General features: G+C 59.2%; 1 protein-coding gene across 5 annotated transcripts; it reads right to left on the bottom strand.

Moving 5' to 3' along the window:
• AJM1 (apical junction component 1 homolog) lies at window positions 1-27,894 on the bottom strand. 5 transcript variants are annotated; one of them, XM_039507124.1, is made up of 4 exons: window positions 27,684-27,894; window positions 10,964-11,049; window positions 10,051-10,185; window positions 1-7,389 (listed from the first exon to the last, which is right to left on the bottom strand). In XM_039507124.1, the coding sequence occupies exon 4, from the start codon at window positions 7,325-7,327 to the stop codon at window positions 4,031-4,033; it is 3,297 nt and encodes a 1,098-aa protein (XP_039363058.1). In that variant the 5' UTR covers window positions 7,328-7,389; window positions 10,051-10,185; window positions 10,964-11,049; window positions 27,684-27,894; the 3' UTR covers window positions 1-4,030. The 5 variants fall into 5 exon arrangements, with proteins under 5 accessions (XP_039363058.1, XP_039363059.1, XP_039363056.1 ...); XM_039507125.1 differs by having other exon boundaries at window positions 27,568-27,704; XM_039507122.1 differs by lacking the exon at window positions 10,051-10,185.

Raw genomic sequence — 27,894 nt, 5'->3', positions numbered from 1 at the left:
GGCTGTCCCGCTAGCCCAGGCCTGTGGCACACTCAGAGATGGCAATAACGGGAGAGGTGGAAAAACAGCCCCCGGCTGGCACTGTGGCCGTCCGATGCCAGGCACGTGGTGGGGTTAATTTAACCCTGGACTTGCTGGGCTGTTTGCAGCACCGGAAAGGGCCAGTCCAGCACTCCGACCTGCCTCCAGGATTGCTCTTTGGTGATCCCGCTTGTTCAGGTGCTGGGGCCCTGCAGTTCCCGTCACGCAGGAGTGGGGCCCGGCCTAGGGCAGCAGCTCCCTGGCAAAGATCACAGCCTCCCTTTGCTGGGCAGGGAGACACCTGCTCCCCCCGCCCAAGCCAGAGTGAGCGGAGCGCTCCCTGCAGCAGGCTGGTGGGTAAGGTGCCGGCTAGAACGGGGAGCCTCTGCTCGCTCTCTGCACGGCCCCACGAAGGAGCCTCCCCAAATAAACCCAAGGGCTGCTGGCGCGGTAAGTCCCGAAGCCAGAGCAAGGCCATAAGAAAGAGGCTGCTCCAGGAAGGTGGCCCCCGGAGAGCCGGGGCTGGCGTGCAGCAGGATAAATCCTGGCTCGGGACCCGCTGGCTCCTTTACCGAGGAGCTGGGCAGAGGGCGGCAATGTCTGGGCGGGGCGGGCTGAGGCCCTGCTTCCTGCCCCCTGCAGAGAGGCGCATGGATGCCTGGCGGTGGCTGTCTCCGGGGCAGAGCCCCCGCACGTGGCACTGCTTACCCCTCCCCCACTGACATTAGCTGGCCTGCGGCCGCCCTCTTCCACCACCACAGCTGCCTCCACCGGGCCGGGCCTGGGGCTCACTTCCGCCTTGGGCCATCACAGAAAGAATTACTGGGCTGTGCAAAGTTCGTGGCTCAGGCCCCACCTCAGCCACATGGCTGGGGAACCCTGAACTAGGCTCAGCGCTCGTTAATACCATCAGTGAAGTTCAGGAGCGGGGAGCGGCAGCGTGGCTTTGAATTCCACTAGGGACACCAAATTGGGCAAAACTCCAGATGGGCTTGAGCCCCTGGGGGACCCAGGTGGCATTGCAATGCTCGGAGAGGAGCAGCGGCGGAGACGCTACCAGAAACAGGCCACCCTTCTGCAGTGCTCCTCCGGCACGGGGTGCTGAGCCGTAAGCAAGGGCAGCCCGGGGGCAGGAGTTCTCCCGCTGGATGAGAATGCAGAGACCAACCTCGCTCTAGATCCTGCTGCAACATGGGCTGGCCCAGGATTCACTGGAAAGCCCTAGGCCCCATGGCTTCCAGGGCCCCCGCTCCCCCAGGATTCCTGCACTATGGGCAGCCAGCACCAGACCCCTCCATTCCCAGAGGAGCTGGCCCCACACAACCCAGGGAGCGCAGCCCTCTCAGAGCTGTTCCTTGGCTTTGCACATAGGGCCAGGTGGGTACCAGGCTCCCTGCCCAGTTACGCTGGGAGGGGTGGGAATGCCCTGCTGCAATGGAGAAGAGCGAGGTGGGCTTGGGCCTTACTACTGGGGGGAGGACTGGGGGCGGCCGCTGCTGGCTTTGCCCTGGAAGTGGGTTATTGTCAGTTACAGATAAAGTGCATCAAGTGTCCTGGAACTTTTACCCCTCACGGCCTCCACCCTAAGTCCGGCACTGGCAGATTCCTATGCTGGCCTGGCACAGCAAGAGCGTCCTGCCCCAGTCTACACGGCGCTGCAGGGCCTGAGCACCTCACAGGATGGGGCCCTTGTGTTGGCAGCTGAGGCTGACTCAGCACTTGGGAGGGGCTGGAGAGGGACCGGGGGATTTTGGCAAGAGGAAGCAGCATGTAGGGACAGGTGGGCAGCTGTGCACAGGCCTGAGGGGAGGGAATGCTACTGCATAGAGACCACCTAGAGCCTCATACTGTATCGAGAGCTCCAGAGCGACCTGTGCAGAGCCGCATGCCGCATAAAGACCAGCTCTGTGGCACACCGCAGAGACTCGTACTGTAGAGACACTGTCTAGCGTGCACTGGACTGAGCCTATTGGATAGCGCCCGTACTGAGCACACATTGTATAGAGACTCAGAGCGTATCGAGCCCACACTGGACAGCAGGGCTGTAGCCAGGAGTGAGCCTGGAGGGCCGTGGCCCACCCACATAGCATCCCAGCCCAGCCCCCAGCCCCAGCTCTGCTCCGGCCCCAGCTTGCCTCACTTTGCCTGCCCGCCCAGCACTCCAGCCGCGGAGCAGGGTTGGGGCGCAGGGGCTGGCTCTGCTCCACCTGCCTGGTGCTCCTGTGGGCAGTGGGGGGCTTTCCCCTTTGCCCGGCTGGAGAGCGGGGTTGGGGGTTTACCCCACTCTGCCCAGTGCCCCAGCCAGGGAGCGGGGTCAGGGCACGGGGGCTTGCTCTGCTCCGTCCGACGCTGCAGCCCCAGCGCCCCACTCCCCAGCTGGAGCACCACCCCCCCACCCCAATCCCGCTCCCTGGTGGTAGTGCCCATTTTTCTGGGGCCCTCCAGGCATGCCCCTTTGGCCCAGTGGCTAAATCCACCACTAGGAGGAGGGCAAGCTTCAGGCGACCCAGCGGAGGCAAAGGAGTCCTCAAAAAAAGTAGGTCTGCCACTTGGGGGGCCAGGCCCGGCGTGGGGCGGTGACAGGAGCCATTGCCACTGGAGAGCAGAGTCTCCTCCCGGAGCTGGGTGTGCGCCTAGGGCCCCAGGGGGCCCCTGGCCAGAGCATCCATCACCCCCGGTAAGGTCCTCCCTCCCCGTCATTGCCCACCCACCCAAAGTTGGAACCCACCCAAATGTCCCATCCTGGCTACGCCACTGCGGTATAGAGCCTCATGCTGCATAGAGACCATCTAGTGTTCACGCTGGTCTGAGACTCGTCCCATATAGAGCCCACGTGGGGGGCACACTGTATAGAGACTCGTCCCATATAGAGCCCACGTGGGGGGCGCACTGTATAGAGACTCGTCCCATATAGAGCCCACGTGGGGGGCGCACTGTATAGAGACTCGTCCCATATAGAGCCAACGTGGGGGGCGCACTGTATAGAGACTCGTCCCATATAGAGCCCACGTGGGGGGCACACTGTATAGAGACTCGTCCCATATAGAGCCAACGTGGGCGGCACACTGTATAGAGACTCGTCCCATATAACGTGCTATATAGAGACTCAGACGCATAGGGCCAGATTTTCAAATGAGAGACACAAACGTGTCTGCATAATCCAAAGCCCCTGGCATGCTCCCAAGCCCCCTCTGCACTCACCCCGCGTGCCGAGGCATGGCCCCGAGCCCCCTTCCAGGTACAGTTATGCAGCCCTGCAGACAAATGGGAACCGCTGGGCTAAGACACTGGGGCTACTTGCAGAGGCCAGGTTGAAAACATGCCCCTTCCTGGCTGTCATCAGAATTAAACAAGGCGGCGAGGGGATGGGGGAGAGGAACTGTCCGCGTGGGAGTTTGGTGTCTAGGCAGTGGGATGGAGTGGGCATGGCAGGGAGCTTAAAATGATTGCTCTGGCCACACTTGCTTAGAGGTAGCCATGTTGTCGAGTGGTTAGATTTAGGGAGTAGGACCAGGCAGGGCCGCAGGTTCTAGGCTGAGCTGTTACTAGAACACCTGCAGGCCAGTCACTTGTTGCCCTGTGCCTTGGCCAAGCCCACCTGGGAATCAGGTTAAACAAAGAGAAGGCAGTGAAAGAACCTCACTGGGAGACAGGCCTGTGGCACTGGAGTTACCCTCCACAGAGCAGCCCTCTCCTCATGGCACATCACCCCACCCCTCTATCCCCACCAAAGCCAACCAGGATCTAGAGAGCTCAGCAGATCCTGCCCTGACTAGCCAGTGGCCACAGAGGCAGGTGGCCTGAGTCCCATGGAGTCCATGGATCTGTGCCAGATCTGTGCCCCATCAGGACAGCATCTTTCCCAGGCCTCCCCGGGACCCACACGCACCAACAGTTATCTGCTAGAAATGGTAGGAAGATTCTGACTGACCAGTTTAGTGCGTCAATAATAAAATACCTGTCTACAAAGGGGACTAAACAGGAGGCCTGTGTGGTGCGGCAGCGCTGGTCACATGAGGTCGTCCAGGAGGTTGGGGCTGGCGACCCAGTCCAGGGTCCGTGGCTCAGAGGCGGCCATGATCATACACAGGAACTGCTTTCCGGTCCGCCTGTCAATGGGGTAGATGGTGGTGGGCGTGAACCTCTTGTTGCTCTCCACAAAGTCACACAGCTGCTCGTAGATTTTGGGGAACTCATGGCGCAGGAAGACGCCTCGGATCCGCAGCTCCCGCTGGATGTTGATGAAGCAGACCTCCCGGGCCTTCCGCCCTTCCTCCCCCTCCTTGTCGAGGTCCGCCGTGCCAGGCGGGGGGGTCAGAATCAAGGTCTCCATGTCCCGTTCCTTCTTCAGGATCTGCTTCTCGGGGCTGGAGGAGGCTAAGGCCATCTTGGCGTATTTCCTGACTGTCGGCACCTGGACCTTGGGGGATGGCCTCACAGGCACTTTTTGTCCAACGGCCACAGTTACATTCAAGAGGAAACATTCCTCAGGGTCGTACTGGCTGCCAGACACCCCCAACTCCCGGGCATAATCCCCCAGGCTCTCCGCGTAGCCCTCCAGCTCCCGCAGGGACAGGTAGGTGGGAGACATCAGCAGGCTCTCCAAGCCAAACTGGAGGAAGTTCTCGGCTGAGCCTGAGCTGGGGAAGCCCAGGAACAGCACCCCTCGCCCCCGGGAAAGGTACCCCACCTTGGCAATGCGCGAGAAGGCCTTGTGCACCTCGGCGTTCTCCCGGCAGAACTGCAGCACGTGCCGGCAGATGCTCCCGATACGCCCATAGACGCAGCTCTCCTTGTGAGTGTCCCAGTCCTCGCGGCGGCAGCTCCGGGAGCAGTAGTATGTATAGCAGCTGTGGCAGGACTTGAAGTAGAGGCAGGCATTGAACATGGTCTCCGTGCGCTTGCACTTGGCATTCGAACACATCATCATGTCATCCTCGTCCGCGCTCAGCTCCGGGGAGCAGCCATCCTGCTGCTTCTCAAAGCTGCTGCTGGAGACAGACATGGCAAGCGAGCGGCCACCCTGCTCCTTGCGTACGTCTCTGTGGAAGGAACTCGGGCCCGGCTGCTCCTTGGTGGGCCTGGGCCCCCCCACCAATAAAGGCAGCGGCTTCCTGGCCTCCAGCTTCCTGGCAGGCCCGGGCGTGTCACTGTCGATCAGCCTCTTGAGCTGGTCTGTCAGGCTGTCCCCGTTGCTGGGGCGGCGGCTGGGCGGGGGCTTGGAGTCGATCACCAGGTCTGTGATCAGCTCGTCCAGCTGCTCCAGGCTGCGCTGGCGGGCGGAGCTGCTTTGGATGGTCTCTTTGGCAGTAGGATCCAAGTAGCAGTGTGCGGCGCGGGAGCGATGCCCATCCCGCCCGGCATCCAGCATATCCCAGCTGGCCGAGCGCTTCTCGCTCTTGCTCAGCCCATTGGCTTTGATGTCATTGTCGGTGATGGTGATTTCTGGGGTGACAAACCAGGAGCGGCCCAGGGGGCACCGCCCACCGTCTGCGTGCATCTTCTCCATGATGGAGTTCTCCGAGAGGGAGAGCGCGGCATAGCGCTTGGGGGAACTGGACAGATTGATCACCACGGGCTGCCGCCGGTCGTCAGGGGATAAGGCACGGTGCTGCTCCCGGGCGAGCAGGTTCTCATAGCTGCGCCCGCGGAACATGGGGTCCTCCCTGCGGACACTGGGCGCCAGGATATTGTCCCAGGATTTGGAGTAATGCCGGGTGTCTGTGCCTAGGCGGGGCTGGTTGGCGCTGTAGCTGGCATGCCAAGAGGAAAGCAAGGCCTCCTGCCCAGAGGGATGAGGTGCAAAGCGGGACATCTGCAAGGTCTGGTAGGGCAGTGCACCCCGGTCCGGGCAGTACCAGTCGCTGAACTGCAAAGGCTGGGTGCTACGGGCGTGAGGGTACGTCCGCGAAATGGATTCCCTCTCATGGTATTTGCCATAATCCTCAGTGTAGAACAACCGGGAGGAGGTGTTCAGAGCAGGGTACATCCTGGGGTCCTCTGCATAGAGGGGTTTTGTGGGCATGCCCCTGGAGGTGTAGAATCGAGGGTCTTCTCTGTAGAAGGTGTGGGCAGGGGCTTCCTGGATGGGGTAGGTCCGAGCTTCTTCCACGTAGAAAGTCCTGGGTGGGATGGTGTGGATATTACCTTTGGCTGGGTCCTCCGGGTAGAAGGGCTGTGCAGGGAGATGGCGCCCTGGGTATGGGCGAGGACACGCCTCGTAGCCAGAGCTTTTCAGTGGAATGCCGAGGCCAGGGCACCCGGCTGGCTCCTCCGTGTAGAAGAACTTGGTGGGCACATTAGGAGCGGAGAAGGTCACACAGCCCCTCTCGGGATAGTCCTGCGGGGAGGGCACGGCCTGGTAAACCTGGCCTCGGGGGTCACCTTCGTAGTACTCGTTGGGGTAGGGCAGCCTGTGTTCCCCGCTGTAGGAGTCGCTGGGTGTGGGAGTGCGGGACACGGACACCTGCCTGCTGCTTGGGATGGTCAGGCTCCGGATAGCGCCAGGCGGCCTCGGCCAGGATGGCACCTCCATCCTGCTCTGGGCCTTCAGGCTGTGTGCCGCGTGCACCAGCACCGCCTCGTCTGGCTTCATGTCCATCCGGCACTTGACATGCAGGCTTGTGGCCGGCCTCCCACCTGGGGTCTCCTCCGGGCAGTTGCTGCTGACACATAGTGGGGAGATGCGGCTGGTGCTGCTCCGCTGGGGCTGCAGCTTGATGGGGTGCACCTCGTTCATTGGGGCCTTCATTGGTGCGTATCCGCTCCCCCTGCGCGGGGACGTCTCCGTCCTCGCAGGCTCCCTGGAGAGGCGCAGAGCCTCCCGTCCCCGCCTGGCCGGCATGGGGGGAGACGAGGGCGACATCTGGATGGGAATGGGAGTGAAGGTGGATTTCACCCGAGGGGTGCTCTTGGACCTCGCTCGCCTCTTTGGCTCCGCCCGAGCCAATGGCTCCTTGGGGCCTTCCCTGCCATGAGGGGGTGGCCTGGTGTTCTGCACGTCCGGCCTGGGAGGAGCCTTCCTGCCTCCGGAGCCTGAGGAAGGCTCGGGGGTGCCCGGGTGCCGGCAGTGGCGCTCCATAGCAGGAGCAGGGGCCAGCTGGTCGTCGAGCAACTCAAGAAAGTCAAAGCTCCTACAGTGGCGCTTGTTGAAGGGCTGCGGGTCGCGTGGCAGAGACGCCGACATTAAGGCGTCACATTGTGTCAGTGGCTGGCAGACGATGGGATCCCTGGGTGCTGGGCACTTCACCTCTAGGTCTTGATACACTGTAGACACCAGTATGTCAGGTGGGTCGGTTCGTGTCATCTTAAACAAGCTCTTCCTTCTCCAGCTCCTCTTCAGATCATCTCAGGGGAAGCCAGCCAGCCCTGCAACAGGAGAGAGAAGGGACCTTGAGTCTCATTCTGCAGAGGCTGCTCTAAACAGGTTATTTTTGAAAGCTCCTGATTTTTAGCCAATCTCATGATTTTGGGGGCTTGACTCATGATCCCGCAATGCTTGGAGTTGGCAATGCTGGTGAGTCTAGTAGGCACATGTGCAAAAGTGTCCACGCTGGGGTAAGAACTGGAGCTGGCCGAATGGTGCAGAGACAGTGATGGGGAATTCCCTACAGCCACGGCCTGGTTCAGAATTGGCGAGAACAAGGTTTATTCACACGCCTGGTTGCGGGGGGGGAGGGGGGGGCTGTTGCTTTAGGAGTGCCCAGTCTGCTTGCGACCAAGGGCATCCCATGCTCAGATACTACAGTGCCAGAGGCCAGGCCATACCAGAGACACCACGAGCATGCATGGCCCAGCATTTACAGAGAGGATCGAAAATCTGAATTTTCATTCTGCAAGAAACTTCACTATTCCCACATTTGTTTAATTCTGAATCAGGCCACAGCAAAGTTGATGTATCAACATTTTTTGCCAAATAGGAAGTTTTGATTCAGAAATGTTACCACATTTTGTTTCAGCTTAGTTTGACCTTAATCTGTGCCTATCTGAGGTGTCACAGTGACGCATGCTTCCATCCTCCCCTACTGGTTGAGCTCCTTGACTGGACTACACCTCCCATGATGCACCATGGTTATGTGACTCCTACGATGCACACAGCAGTTCAATCAGAGGGAGGCTGTGACGCATCATGGGTGATGTACTCCCGCCAAAGAGCTTAACTCATAGAGAAGAAGTGGGGGGGCATGAGACACCACAACAGCTCCAGTGGACACAGGTTAACATCAAACTGATCCAAAAGGAATTACTTTATTCTGATTTTTCTGAAAGCAAATTGGAAAGTTTCAGCAAAATTGAGATTTTCTTGTGGAAAATGTCAATATTTCAGGAAGTGCAGTTTTCATAAGAAAGAAAGAAAATTCCCAGCCAGGTGAATTTATCAGTGCCCGTTCATTCCCCGCTGCCAACCCACCAAGAGGGAGTTGATAACAGAACACCCAGAGCAAAGAGAATCATGGAAACAGAGAGGCCCTGTCCTAGTTGCTCCCTCTCTGGCTTCCGGCCAGCCTGCTTTGAGCCCAATCCTCCTCTTGTTTGAACCGCAGAATGGCATGGACCACAGTGGAATTACTGCTGATTTACACCTGTCTGAGTCCCAGCTGGACCAGCCTTGTGCTGATCTGATTGCGCCCATGGGCTCTGGGGCAGGGAGTGGATCTTGTGCCCTATACAGCACCAAGCCCTTCTTGTACAAGTGCAGCAATTCCTTATTCTCCTTTTTGTAAGTTTCAGTCGCCCACTGAGGAAGCAAACGCAGCACCATGTGACTTACGCAACCAGTGGTACATCACAGATAAACAGTGGCGAGTATGCAGACAACCCCAGCCAGCTGAGCAGAGGGCAGGGATTTGTTAAATCAGCTGGCCAAATTCCACACATCCCGTCTCTGCAACCAGTAATCTGACCAGCTCTACACAGACCCACACTGCCATGTGTAACCCAGCACCTGCATGCATGGGATAAACAACCACGGCTGTATCGGGGATGGGCATGGCTAATTACCTGCCTGGCATATGATTATGCAAACATAGGATGCTTGCAATGAAGCAGTGTCAGAGGGCTCAGCTCTGGGGGACCCCCCAGATCCCCCTAAGGTCTAAGCTCTCTGTCTAGGGCCTGTCAAAGCAACGTTATGCTGCTTGGGATACAGGGCTGGTGGTGTAGTCAGAAGTCCCTCCCCCTTGGTCTGGGCTTAGAGATCTGTCTGGTGGCACTAGGCAGCACAGACTGTGTTCGTCTGGAAGCTAAAGAGCCAGAGAGAACCACAGGGACCATCTGTGTCCAGCAGCCTCAATCAAGAATCACCTTTATGGTCCTTGTGTAACCCGCTTCTGGGGGTGGGGTTCTGTCCCATCTAGTGGCACTGAGACCACGTAGCGAGAGAGAGTTAAACGAGTCTGCTCTGCCGCCTTAGCTAAGAGCCAGGTGGCTTTTAGCTCATGCGGTAGCGGCTCACACACTAAACTCCAGAGGTCCCCGGTTCAATCCCACCCCCTAGCGACCGGGGTCTGTCAGCGTTACACTTGCAGCCCTGTCCTACCTCTCCCAAGAATCACCCCCAGGGCTGACAAGAAGAGCTCGGCAGGGTGGTCTGTACACAGCCCCGTCGAGGGATGTCCCAGATTTGTTTTGTGCACCTCACTTAAAAACTACTTGCTTACAAATCAGACATAAAAAGGGCCCCAGCACACTGTTACTGAAAAATTGCCGACTTTCTCATTTTACCATATAATTCTAAAATATCAACTGGAATATACATGTTGCACTTACATGTCAGTGTATAGTATATAGAGCAGTATAAACAAGTCATTGCATGAAATTTAAATTTTACTGACTTCGCTAGTCCTTTTATGTAGCCTGTTGTAAAACTAGGCAAATCTCTACATGTACCCCCGGAAGACCTCTGAGTACCTTCGGGGGCACACATATCCCTGATTGAGAACCACTGTCCCGGACACCATGTGCACAGAAACCTTCCATTACAGTGCAGGTCCCTGAACCAGGCAGGATGAGAGCTTGCCACACACTCACAAGAGTTCTATTTCTGCAGGGTTGTTTTTGGCAGGGATACCACTGGACGCAGACGTTCTCCTGGCTAGAGTTCTCCCCCGCCACAGGGAATCTCTCTCCACGTATCCCTGGGGCCAGATTTTCAGACCCAGGTGCCTGAATGGGGAACCCATGTGCAAAGATGTGGTTATGTGTGCAAAATAGGGGCGCCGCACTGCAGATTTTGCTCAGGCGGTCACCTGCTTTGCACACCCAGCTGTGCAGTTTGCACACCTAGTTATATGCCTGCGTCCACGTGTTTTGCATGAATGGCAGCATTTCTGCATGTGCAGACACCCTCTGGGCCTGTGCACACAGCATGGCTCAAGGGTGGCAGTGGTACTTTGCATTTTAAGCACAGGCATTTGTGTCTAAAATCTGGTCCCTGAGGATGTAGTGGGGCTTCTAGGGAAACAGCAGGGGACCCAATGCAGCTGGGAGCTCTGCTCCCTCCGGGGAGCAGGGTCATATGCACCATACACTGGTATGCTGTGGGCATATGTCTTGCTCTAGTGCTGGCCCCTGCAACTACTGCCCACAGCCTGCTCCTTACAGCTAGTTCTCGCTCAGCTCACGGGTCAGAGGCCGGTGCTTTGGAAGCTGACCCCATCGCAGATGGTGGTGCTGTGGGCAGATGGCCGTGGTTTGTAACGCCAGACCAGTGTGAGGGGCAGGGAGCCAGCTTGTGTTAGACTCCAGAGAACGTATTTGGTCTGAAGCCCTGATAAAGGTTTGAATCATACGTTCAGTCCTGCTCTCCCCATTATTACTGTGTTGGGGAGCAGGATAGTCTGGGACCAGGGGGACTAAAGAAATCAAAACTCGCCTCAGATGCCTGAGGCTGGGAAGGTTTCTGGAGCAGGAAGTGAGTTTGGGACAGCATTTTTGTTCCTACCTGGTCTGATGGCAGTGGTGTGTATTTGGATGGGCAAAGCTGGCACAGGTTGCTGTGTCAGCTCCATGCTGGGATCCATTCTGGGGCTGGAAAATAAAACACATCAAATGAATCCAGGAAGTTACTGCTCAGTCTCCTGAGGGCAGGAGCTGGGCCTTCCATGCACCAGCCCCGTTCAGCCCTGGGGTCCCTCCTCTGTGCAGGTCCACACTGCATCTCCCTGGGGAGCTCCGTACGGACACTGAGATCTTGTGGCACTTTACACCCCTGGGCGGAGAGAGGACCAAGCAGCTTAAAGTGACATGGCCACGATCCTGCCAGGAGTAAGAGCCTCTGCTCCAGAGTCCTGGGAAAGTGGAGAGAGCATGTCTCCCTCTAGGGGCCACAGCCAGCATAGAGGATATCAGCCTACTACTTGGTCACAGCAAGAGGAGTTTCCCCAGCCTCTGAAGGGGCAGCGGCTTGTGCCTTTGGTGTTGGAAAACCCAGGTGTCTCATGGTGGGTTATCAAAGACCTTTCCTGATGGGTGCAAATCACTACAGCATGGCCTCCCGGGGGGGGGGGGGGGGGTCAGAGCTGAGACTAGACACCCCCTTTTTCCTTTTCCAGGCAGTGAATTAAGATACTGGCCCTCTCCCCCCATCTCTGGGCTGTGACTGGCTTCAAGAGATCTGCTGCTTGCACCCCTTTGCCCTTCCTGCAACATCTATGCTGGATCTCTCCGTGGTGACTAGTGCTTCATTTGTAATGAAAGAGGAACCAGCCCGGAGGGGTCAGGGCTCTGAACTGCCAGGCCTCGGCACAAATTAAACACTGGTGGTGACGCTGCTGGGGAAAATAGTTCCCATTGACAAAATCTTTCCTTCCTGCACCTCCCAGAGCGCTTTGCAAACTATACACCATCAGCTGTCACGTCAGCCAGCACTAGCAGGCAGCCACCTCTGGAGCAGAACACCAGAACTGTTTCCCAGCCGTGCTATGGTGCATTCTAAGCAGCTGTCCAACTGGAAGTGCAGGGGAACTTTATGAAGAGGGAAGCTAAGTGAGCTGGAATTTGGAAGATTGCTGGGAGAAGTGCCAGGAGGAGTTTTCTGGTGACCAGTCCTTGATCTCGTGAAAGACAGCACGAGGAGAATGCCATCATCTCATGTTAGCTGTCCCTGGAAGTCTCCCAGCCAAGTGCTAACAAGGGTGACTCTGCTAGTCGGTGGCTAGTTGTAGAGACTAGCACTGCAGCGTGTGAGCCCTCATACAACACACCTGAGCAAGGGCTGATGAGTGGTGGAGTCAGAGCATGGGGCACAGCCCCTCAGCACCCAAGGCCAGCGAGTGCCTATGACTCAGCCCCCTGCCCTCCAGATACGTGTGCCAGTGGCCCCTACAGATCACCCCGCGTGCTCAGCCCCGGGGCTTGGATGGAGTGAAGAGGACCCCCCCTCCCCCCAGCAGCACCTCTGCTGTGATGCACTGAAGCCCCCGAGGCCCTGAGCTCCCCTGCCCAGGGGCTGAGCAGAGCGAGACTGAAACCCAGCTGCCTGGCAAAGGCCAGTGAGTGGCACCCAGCCCAGCCGGGTCCTGGGGTCCTTGGGAGCAGGTGCTGAGCTCATGGTGCTGGCATCCCCGCTGGAGCGCACAGTTGCCATGGTTTCGCTGTGCTATTTCTCTCTGTGGAGGAGCAGTGTGTGCGGGGGAGGCACAGGAGGAGGGCCTGGGTGTTGCAAGCAGAGGTTAACATTGCTCACAAGTGCGGCACTGCTGTGGGGGGAGGCAAGGTCAGATTAACCCTCCTGTGGGCCCGTGGCTATTAGATTTTGTGGGGCCCTGTATACAAGTCTTTTTCCTAATTTAAAACAAAATTATCACAATTCTGGCATCGAGGCAATTAGCGCTGTGCTGAACTTGCCTTTTCATTAACACACACGTTCTGTGGTTACATTTCACTCTTAAAACATGTAGAATATAGTTAATTCATTCACAATAGCCTCCTTCTTACCTTAGAACAGCTGTTATATTAGTTTCTTTCTGGGAGGGAGTTTGCTGCAGGAGGGGATTCTGACCTGGGGCAGAGGGTTGGGGTGCAGGAGAGGGTGAGGGGTGCAGGCTCTGGGATGGAGTTTGCTGCAGGAGGGGATTCTGACCTGGGGCAGAGGGTTGGGGTGCAGGAGAGGGTGAGGGGTGCAGGCTCTGGGATGGAGTTTGCTGCAGGAGGGGATTCTGACCTGGGGCAGAGGGTAGGGGTGAACGAGCGGGTGAGTGGTGCAGGCTCTGGGATGGAGTTTGCTGCAGGAGGATTCTGACCTGGGGCAGAGGGTTGGGGTGCAGGAGAGGGTGAGCGGTGCAGGCTCTGGGATGCAGTTAGCTGCAGGAGGGGATTCTTACCTGGGGCCCAGGGTTGGGGTGCAGGATAGGGTGAGGGGAGCAGGCTCTGGGAAGGAGTTTGGTGCAGGAGGGGATTCTGACCTGGGGCAGAGGGTTGGGGTGCAGGAGGGGGTGAGGGGTGCAGGCTCTGGGATGGGGTTTGCTGCAGGAGGGGATTCTGACCTGGGGCAGAGCGGTGGGGTGCAGGAGAGGTGAGGTGCAGGCTCTGGGATGGAGTTTGCTGCAGGAGGATTCTGACCTGGGGCAGAGGTTGGGGTGCAGGACTGGGTGTGGGGTGCAGGCTCTGGGATGGGGTTTGCTGCAGGAGGGGATTCTGACCTGGGGCAGAGGGTTGGGGTGCAGGAGAGGGTGTGAGGTGCAGGCTTCGGCTGGCAGCGCAGCAGAGCTCAGGCTGCCTGCCTGCATGCCGTGGCCCCACACTGCTCCCAGAACCAGCCGGCTGCTGCGTGCCCCTGGGGGGAGGGGGACAGTGTGTCTCCGTGCGCTGCCCATGCCTGCAAGCGCCACCCCCGCAGCTCCCATTGGCCAGTTCCCGGCCAATGGGAGCTGCAGGGATGGTACTGGGGGCGGAGGCAGCGCATGGAGCTGCCTCCCTCCGCTCCCGCCAGGGGCCACAGAGAAGTGCCAGCAGCCGCTGCTTCCGGGAGCAGTGTGGGGCCATGGCATGCAGGCAGCCTGCCTGAGGCCTGCTGCACCAGGGCCCCCCTTAGCCTGGGACCCTGGGCTGCAGCCCCTAAAGCTCCTGCATTAATCCGGCCTGGGGAGGAGGCTAAGCGTTCACTGAGCAATGGGGATGGCATGGGCAGGGCCACAGGTGTGCCCCCCACACAAGCAGCGGCCATGCCACTGCTCCGGGGGCAGGACGGGAGCTGTGCTAAACCTCCCGTGGTTTGGGGCTTAGATTGGGCAGATGCCCAAGTGCTGGGCTGGGATCTGCTGACTCGGGCACCAAGGCACTGAACAGAATTTCTCTCACCAGCCTGCCCGGGCAGTGGGCACTGGCGGGGGCAGGCTCTGTGGCTCACCCCCAAGCTTGCCAGGCCCCATGGGAATGATCGATAACTAAGCTGCTCAGAGAGGACACCCAGCTGTGATGCCAGGCCCGAGGACACCCAGCTGTGATGCCAGGCCCAATCAGCCTGGGTGCCCACGTGAGAGAAGAGGGCCACATCCCTGGGAGGGACGGAGCTCATTATGCCCTCACCATACAGGGACCATCGGGGAACTTTCCCTGCCGTGGCCATGGGTTCAAGTGATCCTGAGTCTGGCTGGCAAAGGATTTGCTGTGATTGCTATGGGCATGGCCACAGCTTTACACATCCCGGGTTGAGTGGGGTGCGGGCATAGGGAAGCACAGATGCCAGCTGGGGCTCTCTGAACCCGCCCCCGAGGCCTGTCACAAAGGGGCTGGTGTGTCACTAACTCTATTCTACACATGGGGAGGGGAGCGATGTGCTCAAAGCCGCCCAGTACAAAACACTGGCACCTGGGTCAGAGCCTCCTCCAGCAGCCCAAAGGTCTCCCCTGGCACCTGAAATGGCCCTCAGTACCCCAAAGGGCTCCCACTAGCTCCCTCCTCCCTTCAAGGCCAGCACAACCCCCAATCTGCCAGCCCCCCAGTACCCCCCAGCACCCCCCAGCACAACCCCCAACCTGCCAACCCCCCAGCACCCCCCAGCACAACCCCCAATCTGCCAACCCCCCAGCACCCCCCAGCACAACCCCCACTCTGCCAGCCCCAGCACAACCCCAACCTGCCAACCCCAGCACCCCAGCACAACCCCAATCTGCCAGCCCCAGCACCTCACAGCAGAACCCCTAACCTGCCCTGAAACTGCCAACCCCCAGCACCCCCAGCACAACCCCAGCACCCCCAGCACAACCCCAACCTGCCCATCCCCCAGCACCTCACAGCAGAACCCCTAACCTGCCCCTGAAACTGCCAACCCCAGCACAACCCCAACCTGCCAACCCCAGCACAACCCCAACCTGCCCATCCCCCAGAACAATTCCTGACCTGCCAACTCCCCTGCACCCCATAGCACTGCCCTGACCTGCCAACTCCGAAACTGCCTCCGACCTGCCAACTCCCCATCTAGGGTGACCAGAGGTCCCGATTTTATAGGGACAATCCTGATATTCGGGACTTTGTCTTATAGGTGCATATTGCCCCCCACCCCATCCCAATTTTTCACACCTGCTATCTGGTCACCCTGCCCCCAGAACCCCACAGCACAACCTGCCAACAGGGCCGTCTCTAGCTATTTTCTGGGGCCCTACGCAGCTCCCCCGTGGGGGGGAGGCACTGGCTTGGGGGGCAGGGGGGAAGTACCCCCCAGCACTCACTGGTGGCACGGCTGGGGTGGGGTCCCCGCACTTCCTGCCACCGGGGAGTGCAGGCCTGGCCCTGCTGCAGTCCTCAGGGGCGGGGCTGGGGCGAAGCAGGCAGGAGTTTGGGGAAGGGGTGGAGTGGGGGTGGGGCTCCGGCAGAGCAGGGGTGGGAAGAGGTGGGGCAGGGACGGGGCCATGGGGAAGAGGTGGGGCAGGGGCTGGAGCACTTCGCAGCTGCGAAGGGCACCAGGAAATGTGGTGCCCCAAGTTTCCTGGTCCCCTACGCTGCTGCGTACTTTGCATATGGATAAGGATGGCCCTGCCTGCCAGCCCCCAGCACTCCCCATAGCATGAGCTCCAACCTGCCCTGACTCAAGTTGGCCCATCTTCCCATGGGCAATGGGCCTGCCCATTCCACCTGCTCCAGCAGGAAAGCAAAGGCTGGTGGGCCCTGGGAGCAGGGCTTGAATTACAGGGGTCCCGTCCTGCAGCACTTCAACGCATCTCACCCCCGGGGAGGGCAGAGCGGCCCAGCCCACCAGCACGGCCACTGTGCCCGCTGCTGACAACCACCACAGCCCGCTCACCTTCCGGCTCACGTTATGGGATGCAGGGGGTGGGCAGGCCAGGGGCTAGTGTTACGGGGTGAGGGAGGGGTTGGCAGGGCTAGTGCTATGAGGAGGTTGGTAGGGCAGGGGCAGGCCAGGACAGGGACTAGTGTTATGGGGCAGGGAAGGCTTGGCAGGGCAGGGGCAGGCCGGGGGCTTGTGTTACAAGGAGGTTGGTAGGGCAGGGGCAGAGCAGGGGCTAGTTTTATGGGCGGGGGGCGGGCAGGGGTAGGATGGCTGGGCAGGGGCAGGCCAGGCCCGGGACTAGTGTTATGGGGCAGGGAAGGCTTGGCAGGGCAGGGGCAGGCCAGGCCCGTGACTAGTGTTATGGGGCAGGGAAGGCTTGGCAGGGCAGGGGCAGGCCAGGGCTACTATTATTGAGGGGCGGGGGGGGGGGTTGGCAGGCCGGGCCCGGGACTAGTGTTCTGGGGTGGGGGAGGGGTGGGCAGGCCGGGGGCTTGTGTTATGAGGAGGTTGGTAGGACAGGGGCAGAGCAGGGGCTAGTTTTATTGGGGTGGGGGAGGTAGGATGGCTGGGCAGGGGCAGGCTAGGGCTAGTGTTATGGGAATGCAGGGGTGGGCTGGCAGTTTGAGGGGCAGATTAGGGCTGGGCATTTGACCAATCCAAAAATAATTGGTCACTTGACCTGTCAAATCACGTCATAAACAGTCACAGATTTTAAAGTGCTAATTTCTTAGAACAGTAACCAGAAAGAGCAGGACACTCTGGGCTCCTGCAGGCTCAGCCGTAGTTAGGTCCTTCCGCCTCCTTACAAAGGAACAAGTGACTTCTGGAGTGACGGTAATTCAGAACAACGCAAAACAAGACTAAGGAAGCTGCAGGGCCCAAAGAACCCCGCCCAGTGTGATCAGAGCTGGAGGCTGCCGCCTGCAGCATCAGGCCATTCCATTGCATTCATCCTGGGACACTGGACAATGTCTGACCATGGACAAATAATAAGCTGTCAAGTGACATTATTTGACCAGTCAATTTAGTGACCTGCCAAGCCTAGGGCAGGTAATAACTTGTTAATATTTGGTACAAATAACTTGATAATACAGTAACTCCTCACTTAAAGTCGTCCCGGTTAACATTGTTTCATTATTAGGTTGCTGATCTATTCGAGAACATATCTGTTTAAAGTCGTGCAATGTTCCGTTATAAGGTTGTCTGGCTTGCCCCATTCCACCTGCCTGGCACTCCTGCCAGGGAGCGGGGTCTGGGGCTTGCCCACTTCCCGGGTGGGCGGAGTGGGGTAAGGCTGGAACACTGGCTGGAACACTGAGTGGGCGGAGCAGGGCAATCCCCCATGCTCCGACCCCGCTTGTCATGTTATTGATTTGAACTGGGGCTATATAGAACATGGTCGCAACCAAAGTCCTGTAGTGGCACCAAATCTTATGTAAAAGGGGTCATATAAGGTGTCTAAAACCAGGTTATATATTGCTGGTTATGATTATGCTGTCTGTATGCATGTGTCATTTTTGTAGTTGAAGTTATGAATATTGGCTCTATACTGTCTGTATTTCAAACTTATGCTGTGCTTCTGGATAACATCCCAGACAAGTTGGTGTTAGCTCTGCCTAGCCTGCTTGATGGCCCATTAAGGACCATTAGCTATACAACTGACCCATGGAGAGAAGGCAGATACGCCTTGCAACTCAGCAAAGTATGCAGGGATTTGCCCATGTGACTCCAGACTCCATTTTGCTGTAATTTTCCACTGTAAGAACAAAGAGGTTCTTACACCTGGAAAAGACTATAAAGGGCTGATGCCTCATCTCCATCTTGTCTTCAATCCTGCTTCTTACCTCTGGAGGGACTTTGCTACAAACTGAAGCTCCGAACAAAGGACTGAGGACCCATCCCAGCTGTGGATGTACTCCAGAGACTTGATTTGAACCTGCAGTTTATTCTATCACTGCTACAAGCCTGAACCAAGACTTTGCCATTACTGTATGTAATTGATTCCATTTAACCAATTCTAGCTCTCATCTCTATCTTTTTCCTTTTATGAATAAACCTTTAGATTTTAGATTCTAAAGGATTGGCAACAGCATGATTTGTGGGTAAGATCCAGGGGCGGCTCTAGGAATCCTGCCGCCCCAAGCAGGGCGGCGCGCCGCGGGGCGCACTCTGGCAGTCGCCGGTTCCGCGGCTCCGGGGGACCTCTGGCAGGCATGCCTGCGGAAGGTCCGCCGGAGCCGGCTGCCGCCCTGCCGGCAAAATGTAAGATCTGATTTGTATATTGACCTGGGTCTGGGGCTTGGTCCTTTGGGATCGAGAGAACCTTTTTTCTTTTACTGGGGTACTGGTTTTCATAACCATTCGTCCCCATGATGAGTGGCACTGGTGGTAATACTGGGGAACTGGAGTGTCTAAGGGAATTGCTTGTGTGACTTGTGGTTAGCCAGTGGGGTGAGACCAAAGTCCTCTTTGTCTGGCTGGTTTGGTTTGCCTTAGAGGTGGAAAACCCCCAGCCTTGGGCTGTAACTGCCCTGCTTTAAGCAATTTGTCCCGAATTGGCACTCTCAGTTGGGTCCCGTCAGAACCAGCATCGTTACACTGCTTCACTCCTTCCTACCTCAACCAAGCTTCACAATCATCATTGATGAGTACAGTATTAAATTGTTTGTTTAAAATTATTTAAACCTTATACTGTATATGTATATAATGGCCTTTGGCGAAAAAAAATTCCCTGGAACCTAACCCCGCCCATTTACATCAATTCTTATGAGGAAATTGGATTTGCTTAATATCGTTTTGCTTAAAGTAGCATTTTTCAGGAACAGAACTACAACGTTAAGTGAGGAGTTACTGTATTTAAAAACCTGTCATACAGTGCTGAAACCTCCCCTGCCCCCGCTCTTCCCCGAGGCCCCACCCCCATCCACTCCTCTTCACCCGTCCTCCAGTTGCGAGTGGTGCTGAACAATTTGTAGAGTGGAGGTCCTGAGAGCCACTGAACCAAACTGTAAACCCTGCATATGATGGAAACCACTTCAAGCCAGGGGGTGCTGCAGCAGCCCCCCCACCTCTAGTTCCAGAACCTATGCCCTGCAGCAAGGACTAGAGGAGCGGGTTCGAGGGCACAGCGGGCAGAACCTCCCGGACAGAGAGAACGAGGCTCCCTGGGCAGGAGCCGAGGGAGCAAGGCCAACCTGACTCCCCCCACAATGCGACGTGTCCCTGGGCCCTGAGGCAGGACCTGCTGGGAAGAGCCAGCACCAGGGGTTGTGTGTGGACAGCGAGTGCCCAGGGTCACCGGCAGGGCCAGACCTCACAGCAAAGCTGCCTGCGACTCCCCTGTCTGCTCTCTTGGGGGGGAGAGTGGCACCTGCTGCTCCAGGGGAGACCCCCTGCAGGGTAGAGCTCCCCAGCAGGGCCCTAGGCACAGTCCCTCGCCCACCGCCCTCCCTCCATCCCCTCCTGAGCTGACCCACACACGAATGCCATCCCAGAGCCCAGCAGAGACCCCAGGCCAGCTCTCCTATGGAGCCCAGTCCTGGCAAGCCTCAAGACCTTGATTTAAGGGGCTCCCATTCACCTGGGGTACACTGCCCCCCCCCACTGCCCTCCACCCCCCCCACTGTTCCCTCCACACTCCCTCACTGACACCCACCCCTTACTGCCCCCTCCCCCCTTGCTGCCCCCCACACTCCCTTCACTGCTCCCCCATACCCCCCACTGCTCCCACCCCTCACTGCCTCCACTCTCCTCACTGCTCCCTCCACACACCCCTATCGCCCCCACCCCTCACTGCCCTGCCCCTCATTGCTCCACTCCCCTCACTATTCTCTCCACACCCCCTCGCTGCCCCCAACCCCTCACTGCCCCTGCCTCCACACTCTCACTGCTCCCTCCACATGCTCCATTGCCCCCACCCACTCACTGTTCCTCCACACTCCCTCACTGACACCCACCCTCACTGCCCCTACCTCGCCCTTCATTGCTCCCACTCCCCTCACTACTCTCTCCACACTCCTCGCTGATCCCATACCACCCCTTCACTTCCCTCACACAGCTCCCTCCACACCTTATCACTGCCACCCCACCCCTACCCCATCACTGCTCCCACACCCTCCCATTGCTCCCAGCCCCTCACTGCCCTTCCACCCCTGCCCCCTCACTGCTCTGCCCACACCCCCTTGCTACCCTCTGTCCTCACCCCCCTCACTGCCCCCAATACTCCCACTGCTCCCCCTGCCCCCACACCTCCTCACTGCTTCACATGTTCCCACACTGCCCCCTGCCCACAGCCCCCTCCCTGTTCCCCCACACCCCTCTCACTGCTCCCCCTACAATGCTCCCCCACACCCTTCTCACTGCTCCCCTGCCCCACACCCCTCTCACTGCTCCCCTGCCCCCACAATGCTCCCCACACCCCTTCACTTCTCCCCTGCCCCACACCCCTCTCACTGCTCCCCTGCCCCCACAATGCTCCCCACACCCCCTCACTGCTCCCCCCCACTCACAGGCATTGTGACATCCCCAGGGCACAGCTCACCACCCACATTCCTCCAGTGCTCCTCTTGCTCACTAATGCACACACATCTCACACCTCCGGTCTTCCAGAGGCACAACCTTGTTGCCCCCGTGCTCCCCACCCCTATCCACTGCAAAAAGACACATGAGATTCCTCTCACCTTGGCAGGGCAGATCCAGACAGCCCAATATAACCACAGGCCTGGCCCCACGGCAGTGCAGGCTGGCTCCCCGGCCTGCTTGCTAAGCATGATTCCACTTGGATCCAGCCCCCCATGTCCCCTGCCCGCTGCCACTAGGTACCATCCCCTCCTCGCAAGGCAGCTGTTCCGACAGCAGCACTGTGTCCCTCTGAGGCCAGCTTCAAGGCTGGGACAAGAGTTTCAGGGGAAATCTCCATTGATCATAAAAGGGAATAATTGGAGATATACCAATCTCCTAGAACTGGAAGGGACCTTGAAAGGTCATCAAGTCCAGCCCCCTGCCTTCACTAGCAGGACCAATTTTTGCCCTAGTTCCCTAAGTGGCCCCCTCAAGGATTGAACTCACAACCCTGGGTTTAGCAGGCCAATGCTCAAACCACTGAGCGATCCCTCCCCCTCATCAGGAATTCGGGGCTTGTCCCAGGTTCTCCGGCAGCTGATTTGTTACAGGCCCTGTCACTTTGAAGGTGTTCCTGGCTCTATTGATTCTGTTCCGGATGTCCTGGCTTGTTCCACCCTCCTGGCTGATGGTTCTTCCCAAGTATGTGACTGTTTCTACACTGGTGAGAACATGATCCTCTGTCCATATTGCTGATGGTGAGGCAATATTAAGGGTCATGATATCTGTCTTATTGCAGCTGATTTAAATACAGTCTTGAAATCATCAAAATACAGCACCACAACCAAACTCAAGATTGATCAGAGCTGTGTACTTTCAATGCTACTTTATAGAGCAGAACGCCGGGGAATGAGAAAGTACGACACGACCAAACTGTCTTCATTCCATACCACCTGCCTCAGAAAATTCCTCCGTATCTTTTGGCCCAGAACAATCTCAAACCAAGACCTACTCACACAGTGCAGCCAAGAGGATAGGAGCACCACCATTACTAGGAGGTGTTGGAGATGGATTGGCCATGTTCTTTGGATGGAAACTGATTCCATCACCAGAATAGCAATAAGATGGACACCTGAAGGCAAGCGAAAACAAGGCTGCCCAAAAGCAACATGGTGACAAGCTGTGGAAGCTGAGCTGAAAAACCTGGGGCACAGCTGGGGAACCATTGAAAGACTTGCCAGAAACAGACAGGAGTGGAGAAGTTTTATCGCTGCCCTAAATGCCAGAGGCATAATGGGCACTAACTCACTAACTGCCACTTCTCCCCAGGTTACCAGCTTCAGTCTCAGCCTGCTCCTCGGGGGGCTGGGGCAAAACTGGACCAGAGGCATAAGAGTTCACACCAATCTCTCCCTCCCTAGTGTAAATGTACACACAAGAATATGCCCCCTCCACTCCCCCACCCCCAAACACGTACTCCCCTCCCAGACACAAATACACACACACACATATAAGAACATAAGAACAGCCATACTGGGTCAGACCAAAGGTCCATCTAGCCCAGTATCCTGTCTTCCGACAGTGGCCCAGGTGCCCCAGAGGCAATGAACAGAGCAGGGAATCACCAAGTGATCCATCCCCTGTCACCCATTCCCAGCTTCTGGCAAACAGAGGCTAGGGACACCATTCCTGCCCATCCTGGCTAATAGCCATTGATTGACCTATTGTCCATGAACTTGCCTCTACTAGCACCTGTACTCTGACACACGGGCCTCCTCCTCGCTGCCAATTCCATACGCACACAGCTGAACACACAGACCCTCCCCTGCCCCCTACTCGCACAGCCCAACTCCAGGCACACAAGAAGGAACAGTGATGGGTGGGGAATTCCTCAGAACTCAGAGCTGGGCCTTCCGCCTCCTGTGTGTGGGCAGGGAGATATGAGGAGCAAGGATCCAACAGGGATTCTGGTCTCTCATGCTGTGTCCTGCCTCCTGGGGGCTCAGACGGACAGACAGACTTAGGCCCTTTTCCACCACTTTGAGACACAGCCCCTGCAAAGGGCCCAAACTAGCTATGGGGCTCAAAGCTGCAAACTTCTGAGCCCAGTTTCATCCTCTCCCCTGTCCCCCTTCAAGTTCAGGGGCATCAGATCTAGGCTTCCATCAATGACTGGCTGCTCCACAGAGAGGGGGCACCACAGGGCAGAGGCACACTGCCATGGAGGGGGTGCCACCAGTGGGTGCCACAGAGGGAGCAGTGGCACAGTAGGAGGGGCTGACACTACTGGGCAGGACAGGGGCAGGGCCTGGGACCACTCAGAGGTCACCAACAACCTTTATGTCCTCAACCCTTTGCAGAACCCAGGCTGGCACTGACAAGCCCCCTGCTCCCAGCCATGCTAGCCTCTGCTGGACTCCTCCTAAACCAAACACTGCAACCTCCGAGCCTTGCTCTCCCCACCTGTCTGCAGGGAGCACTGAGGCCAGGCAGCAACTAGCACCTACCTCCCCCAAGAGACAGCCCATCCATAAAGGGAAGATGCAGCAGAGCCGGCTGAGCTGGGCTTGGCACAGGGACAGGGTGGGCTGGGTAGAGAGGCCACCTTTGTGCCTCCCGTTCAGCCTCTGGCACAAGTTAGAGCAGCCAAGGGGCTGCTCTATAGCTGAGAAAAGCAGGCATGCAGCAGGCTCTAGCCATGCCCCTTCCCCACCTGCAGCCCAGTCCCTGCACCGGGGCACACCACCAGCCTGGCAGCTCTCTGACATAAGAGGGATGGTTCCCAGGAGCATTTCTGCCCCTTCACCCCACTGGAGCAGCACAAAGGGGATGGGGGAATGGAGCACTGGCCTCACTGGAGAGGGCTTTGTACCTAGACACTCCAGCCATGGTCATTCAAGCAAAGGGCACTTCCGGGCACAGCTGAGCCCCAGAACATCGTGGACCATCTGGGGAACAGGCCCGGCTTGGAATGCTCCTGAGTGCTGGGCAGGGCTCAGCGAGCTGGGAGCCCAAAGACCCAGGCTGGCAGCACCCCTGCAGGGCTTGGCCCCAAACAGGGCCTGCCTCTCTGGCCTGGGTAACGAGAGCTCAGTGCTAGGGTCCCTTCGCAGCAGGCTCCTTCCTCACAGCCAGGCTAGTCGCCTTTCCCTGTCTCTGCAGCTGCCCAGAGCTGGCCCACCACTTCCTGCCCTCAGCCCTCCACCAAACCCTAGTGCCAGGCCCCTGCCGCAATCAGGACACTCTCACGAGAGAGCCCCCTCCCTGTCTGAGCCGGCGCCGACCCCGGCTCTCACCCCCGGAGAGCCCCCTCCCCGTCTGAGCCGGCGCCGACTCCCACCCCCGGAGAGCCCCCTCCCCGTCTGAGCCGGCGCCGACTCCCACCCCCGGAGAGCCCCCTCCCCGTCTGAGCCGGCGCCGACTCCCACCCCCGGAGAGCCCTCCCGCCTGAGCCGGGCGCCGACTCCCACCCCGGAGAGCCCTCCCGCCTGAGCCGGGCGCCGACTCCCACCCCCGGAGAGCCCCCTCCCCGTCTGAGCCGGCGCCAACTCCCACCCCCGGAGAGCCCCCTCCCCGTCTGAGCCGGCGCCGACCCCGGGTCCCACCCCCGGAGGCCTCATGCCCATTTGACCCAGCACCGACCCTGCTACCTGGCCTCAGGGAGCCCCCTGCCCATCTGACCTAGCACTGACCCTGTATCCCACCCCAGGGAGCCCCCTCTCCATCTGACCCAGCACCAACCCTGTTACCCTGACGCCAGGGAGCCCTCTCTCTATGTGAGCCTGGCATGGACCCCAATACTTCTGGGGACCTGCCCTCGGAGAGCAGAGAACCCCACAGTCCAAATGGGCCTAGTGCAATGGAGACAGAGGGACGTAGCACCCAGCACTGCCAATGGACTACATGCCCAGCCCCCATGCATTCACCCCGCCATAGCTCCCCTCCCTGCACTCACCCCCACCCCCATGCATTGAGCCCCCCACCTCCACACGCTTAATCCCCCTCACATTCCCTACATCCCCCAATACACTCACCCCTACTTCCTACACCCCCACCCCCTACACAGTCACCCCCACAGACACCCGCATGCACTCACCCCCACCCTATGCGCTCACTCCCCCACACCAGTTCTCTCATACACATGCCCTATGCTGGGACACACACGCACTCTGTGCATTCCCCCCCCCCCCCCACACCCATAGACACGCACACACCAGATCTCGGTCAGACACACACACACTCCCTACAGGTAGGCAGGCATCCAGCACATGCCCAGCCCTTCCCTCCCTCCATGCACACCTCACCACAGACTCCAGAAGTCACCATCACACTCACAGCAACACCGGGTGAATTTTGTTCTGTTCAGCAGATAATACCCCAGATGACTCGGTTTCCCTGCTCACCCCGTCTCTCCCCGTTTAATGCTGCCCTGGCCCTGGGGGAGCTCATCATTCCCTGCACACAATTAGGGGGAGACACAATGAAACTGATCAGAGCTCAGGGGAGTTCTCCCCTAATTGAATTTCTGGCACTTTCCTGCTTCAGGAACGTGAGGCAACTCCAGGAGCTGGCAGGGGAAGGGGTGCCCAGAGCCAAAGAGCACATTTGGGTCAGCGTTGTCACAAGGCACATGGGTACTCAGAGGACAGAGGCCATAGGCCTGGGCCATGGTTCTGCCCCTCCCCGTGCTGACTCAGCAGCTCGTGGCAGGCCTTCAGCAGGGGGAGCAGAAGGGGTGGGACACTCACCTCCGAGCCCCCTCAGCCTGGTAGCTTGGGGTCTGACGAATGGGGCAGCGAAGTCTGTGTTAACCTGGAAGTGCATGGGGCTGTGGGGTGGCAGGTCCTGCCCAGAGCCTGGGGGGAGGGTGACTAGAGAACTGACTTCTCCCAGGAGGGGTGGCTGTGTAGATCCAAGAGATGGGAGGCAAACAGCTCCTTCCAAGGGAGGGGGGGCGCACAGCTCCCTCCAGGGGTGGGGGGCAGAGCTCCACCAAGATGCAGAGGAAGGGGATGAAAGCCCATCTGCACAGAATGGTGGAGGTGGTGAGAGGGAGCAGGAGGGTTGTGAACAGCTCCCGTTAGACCCCTCCATGCAATTCAATCCATTCATTTCTGTAGCTGGTTATCACCCCAGTCATCTCCATCACCCCATAGCCTACCATGGCACTGGGCACGCAGACCCCTCCCTGCCCAAAGAGCTGTGGGTGTCACTTGCCCCTACACCCTGTAAGCTCCAGTCCATCTGTCCCTCAGCCCAGCAAGACTCAAAGACCCCAGGCCAGGGGACCCCAGAGAAGTAGCAGCAGAGGCGGCTTGTAACGAGGGAAAGTCCGTCCCCTTAGCACAGATACCACCCGCCCCTGCAGCTCCGGGGCCCGGGCCTGCTGCAGCTTGTCATGTGGGGTGGAGTGAATCTGGGATAGCATGAAAGGCCACTGGCCCTTCGTTCCTGCCACCACAGTGCCAGCCACCTGCTGAGCCATGCCAGGGCGTCGTGCCTCAGAGACACAAAACCACACACCCTGGCACCAGCTGCCCCCTGAGCCAAAAACACAGCCTCCACCGGCACAGCTGGGCCAGCCCAGAGACCCCTGGCCCCGCATGGGCCAGGAAAGCTGAGCTGTTTGTGCAACAGGGAGAGTCCATGTCACAGTATAGGCCCCCGGCCTTTGGCGCCATCCGCGAGGGTCAAGGGTCCAGCTGCGTGGATCCCACTGCAGGATTGGGCCATACAGCTCAGCCCAGCCTTAGCTTGGGATTTAAGCTGACATGCTGCAGGCCACATAATAAATCATTATCATCATCATCATCCCTGGAAATGGCCAGTGAATGGGGCAGGCTCCTCTCGGGCTGGGCAGGCTGGGGGCAGGGCAGCCCTGGCAGGAAGCTGCCAAGCAGACGGGGGAGAAGCCCCGTTAATTTATTGGCAGCATCCTCTGGGAAGGGGCCCCCACCTGCCCCCCAGGTCCAGGGGGCTCGGCACTCAGGGGACAGGCATGAGCCGCATCTCTCTCTCTCTCTCACACACACACACATTTTTGGATCCCCTAATATTTGCCATCGTCTCCCCCCAGCCGCCGGAATCACGGCCCGGTCCTCCTGCAAAGCTTAACCGTCTGCGGGAGCCTGGCTTCCCGGCGATGGCACAAACATGGCCCGGATGCCTGAAGGGAGGCCGGGCGGGGGCCCCCCAGCGCGCACCCGGGGGCCCGTCTCCGGGCCGTGCCCCCCCCCCCCCCCGGCTGCAGGGTCAACTCCGCCCTGAGCAGTGTCCTCCCGGTTCCCGCAGCCCCCAGCCCGGACACCCCCGGTCCCTGCAGCCCCCAGCCCGGTTCCTGCAGGCTGCAGCCCCAGCCCGGACCCTCCCGGTTCCCGCAGCCCCCCCCCCGGACCCCCCCCCCCACGGTTCCCGCAGCCCCCAGCCCGGCCCCCTCCCCCCCCGGTTCCCGCAGCCCCCAGCCCGGACCCCTCCCCCCACGGTTCCTGCAGCCCCCAGCCCGGTTCCTGCAGCCCCCAGCCCGGTTCCTGCAGGCTGCAGCCCCCAGCCCGGACCCCTCCCGGTTCCCGCAGCCCCCAGCCCGGTTCCCGTAGCCCCCAGCCCGGACCCCTCCCGGTTCCCGCAGCCCCCAGCCCGGTTCCTGCAGCCCCCAGCCCGGACCCCTGGTGCCCTCCGCCGGGCATGCCCGCAGGTGGCCGGAGCCTCCTCCCCGCACGCAGATGCGCCCGGCGCAGAGCCAGGGCAGGGGCTCCCCGTACCTCCGCCTCCTGCCGCTGCGCCCGCTCCAGCCCCAGCCCGAGGCCGGGGTGGCGACGCTGCAGCCGGCTCCATCCAGCGCCGGCCTGGCAGGGATCGTGCCCGGCTCCCCGCCTACCTGTCAGGCTGCGCCTGGCTCCTCGGCCGCTTCCAGCTCCTCATCGCCCCCAGCGGGCAGGCGCAGCCTTAAAGGGGCCGCGCCCGAGTCCCCGGCTTCTCCCCTGGCGCGGCGCCCGCGTCTGTCCGGGGCTGAGCAACGCGCCTCGCAGGTGGCGCCTGGCCCTGGCTGACCTCCAGTTCCGCCGCTCTGCCAGTGGCGGTGCCCCCGG

This window comes from Mauremys reevesii, linkage group 19, assembly GCF_016161935.1.
Source record: "Mauremys reevesii isolate NIE-2019 linkage group 19, ASM1616193v1, whole genome shotgun sequence".
Taxonomy (NCBI): Eukaryota; Metazoa; Chordata; order Testudines; family Geoemydidae; genus Mauremys; species Mauremys reevesii.
The sequence above is the reverse complement of the archived record's forward strand: the minus strand, read 5'-3'. Positions and strand labels throughout refer to the sequence as shown.

What these genes read in the sequence shown, in the direction of transcription:
- AJM1 (XM_039507124.1), bottom strand. Translation starts at nt 7,327, where the DNA reads ATGACACGAACCGACCCACCTGACATACTGGTGTCTACAGTGTATCAA.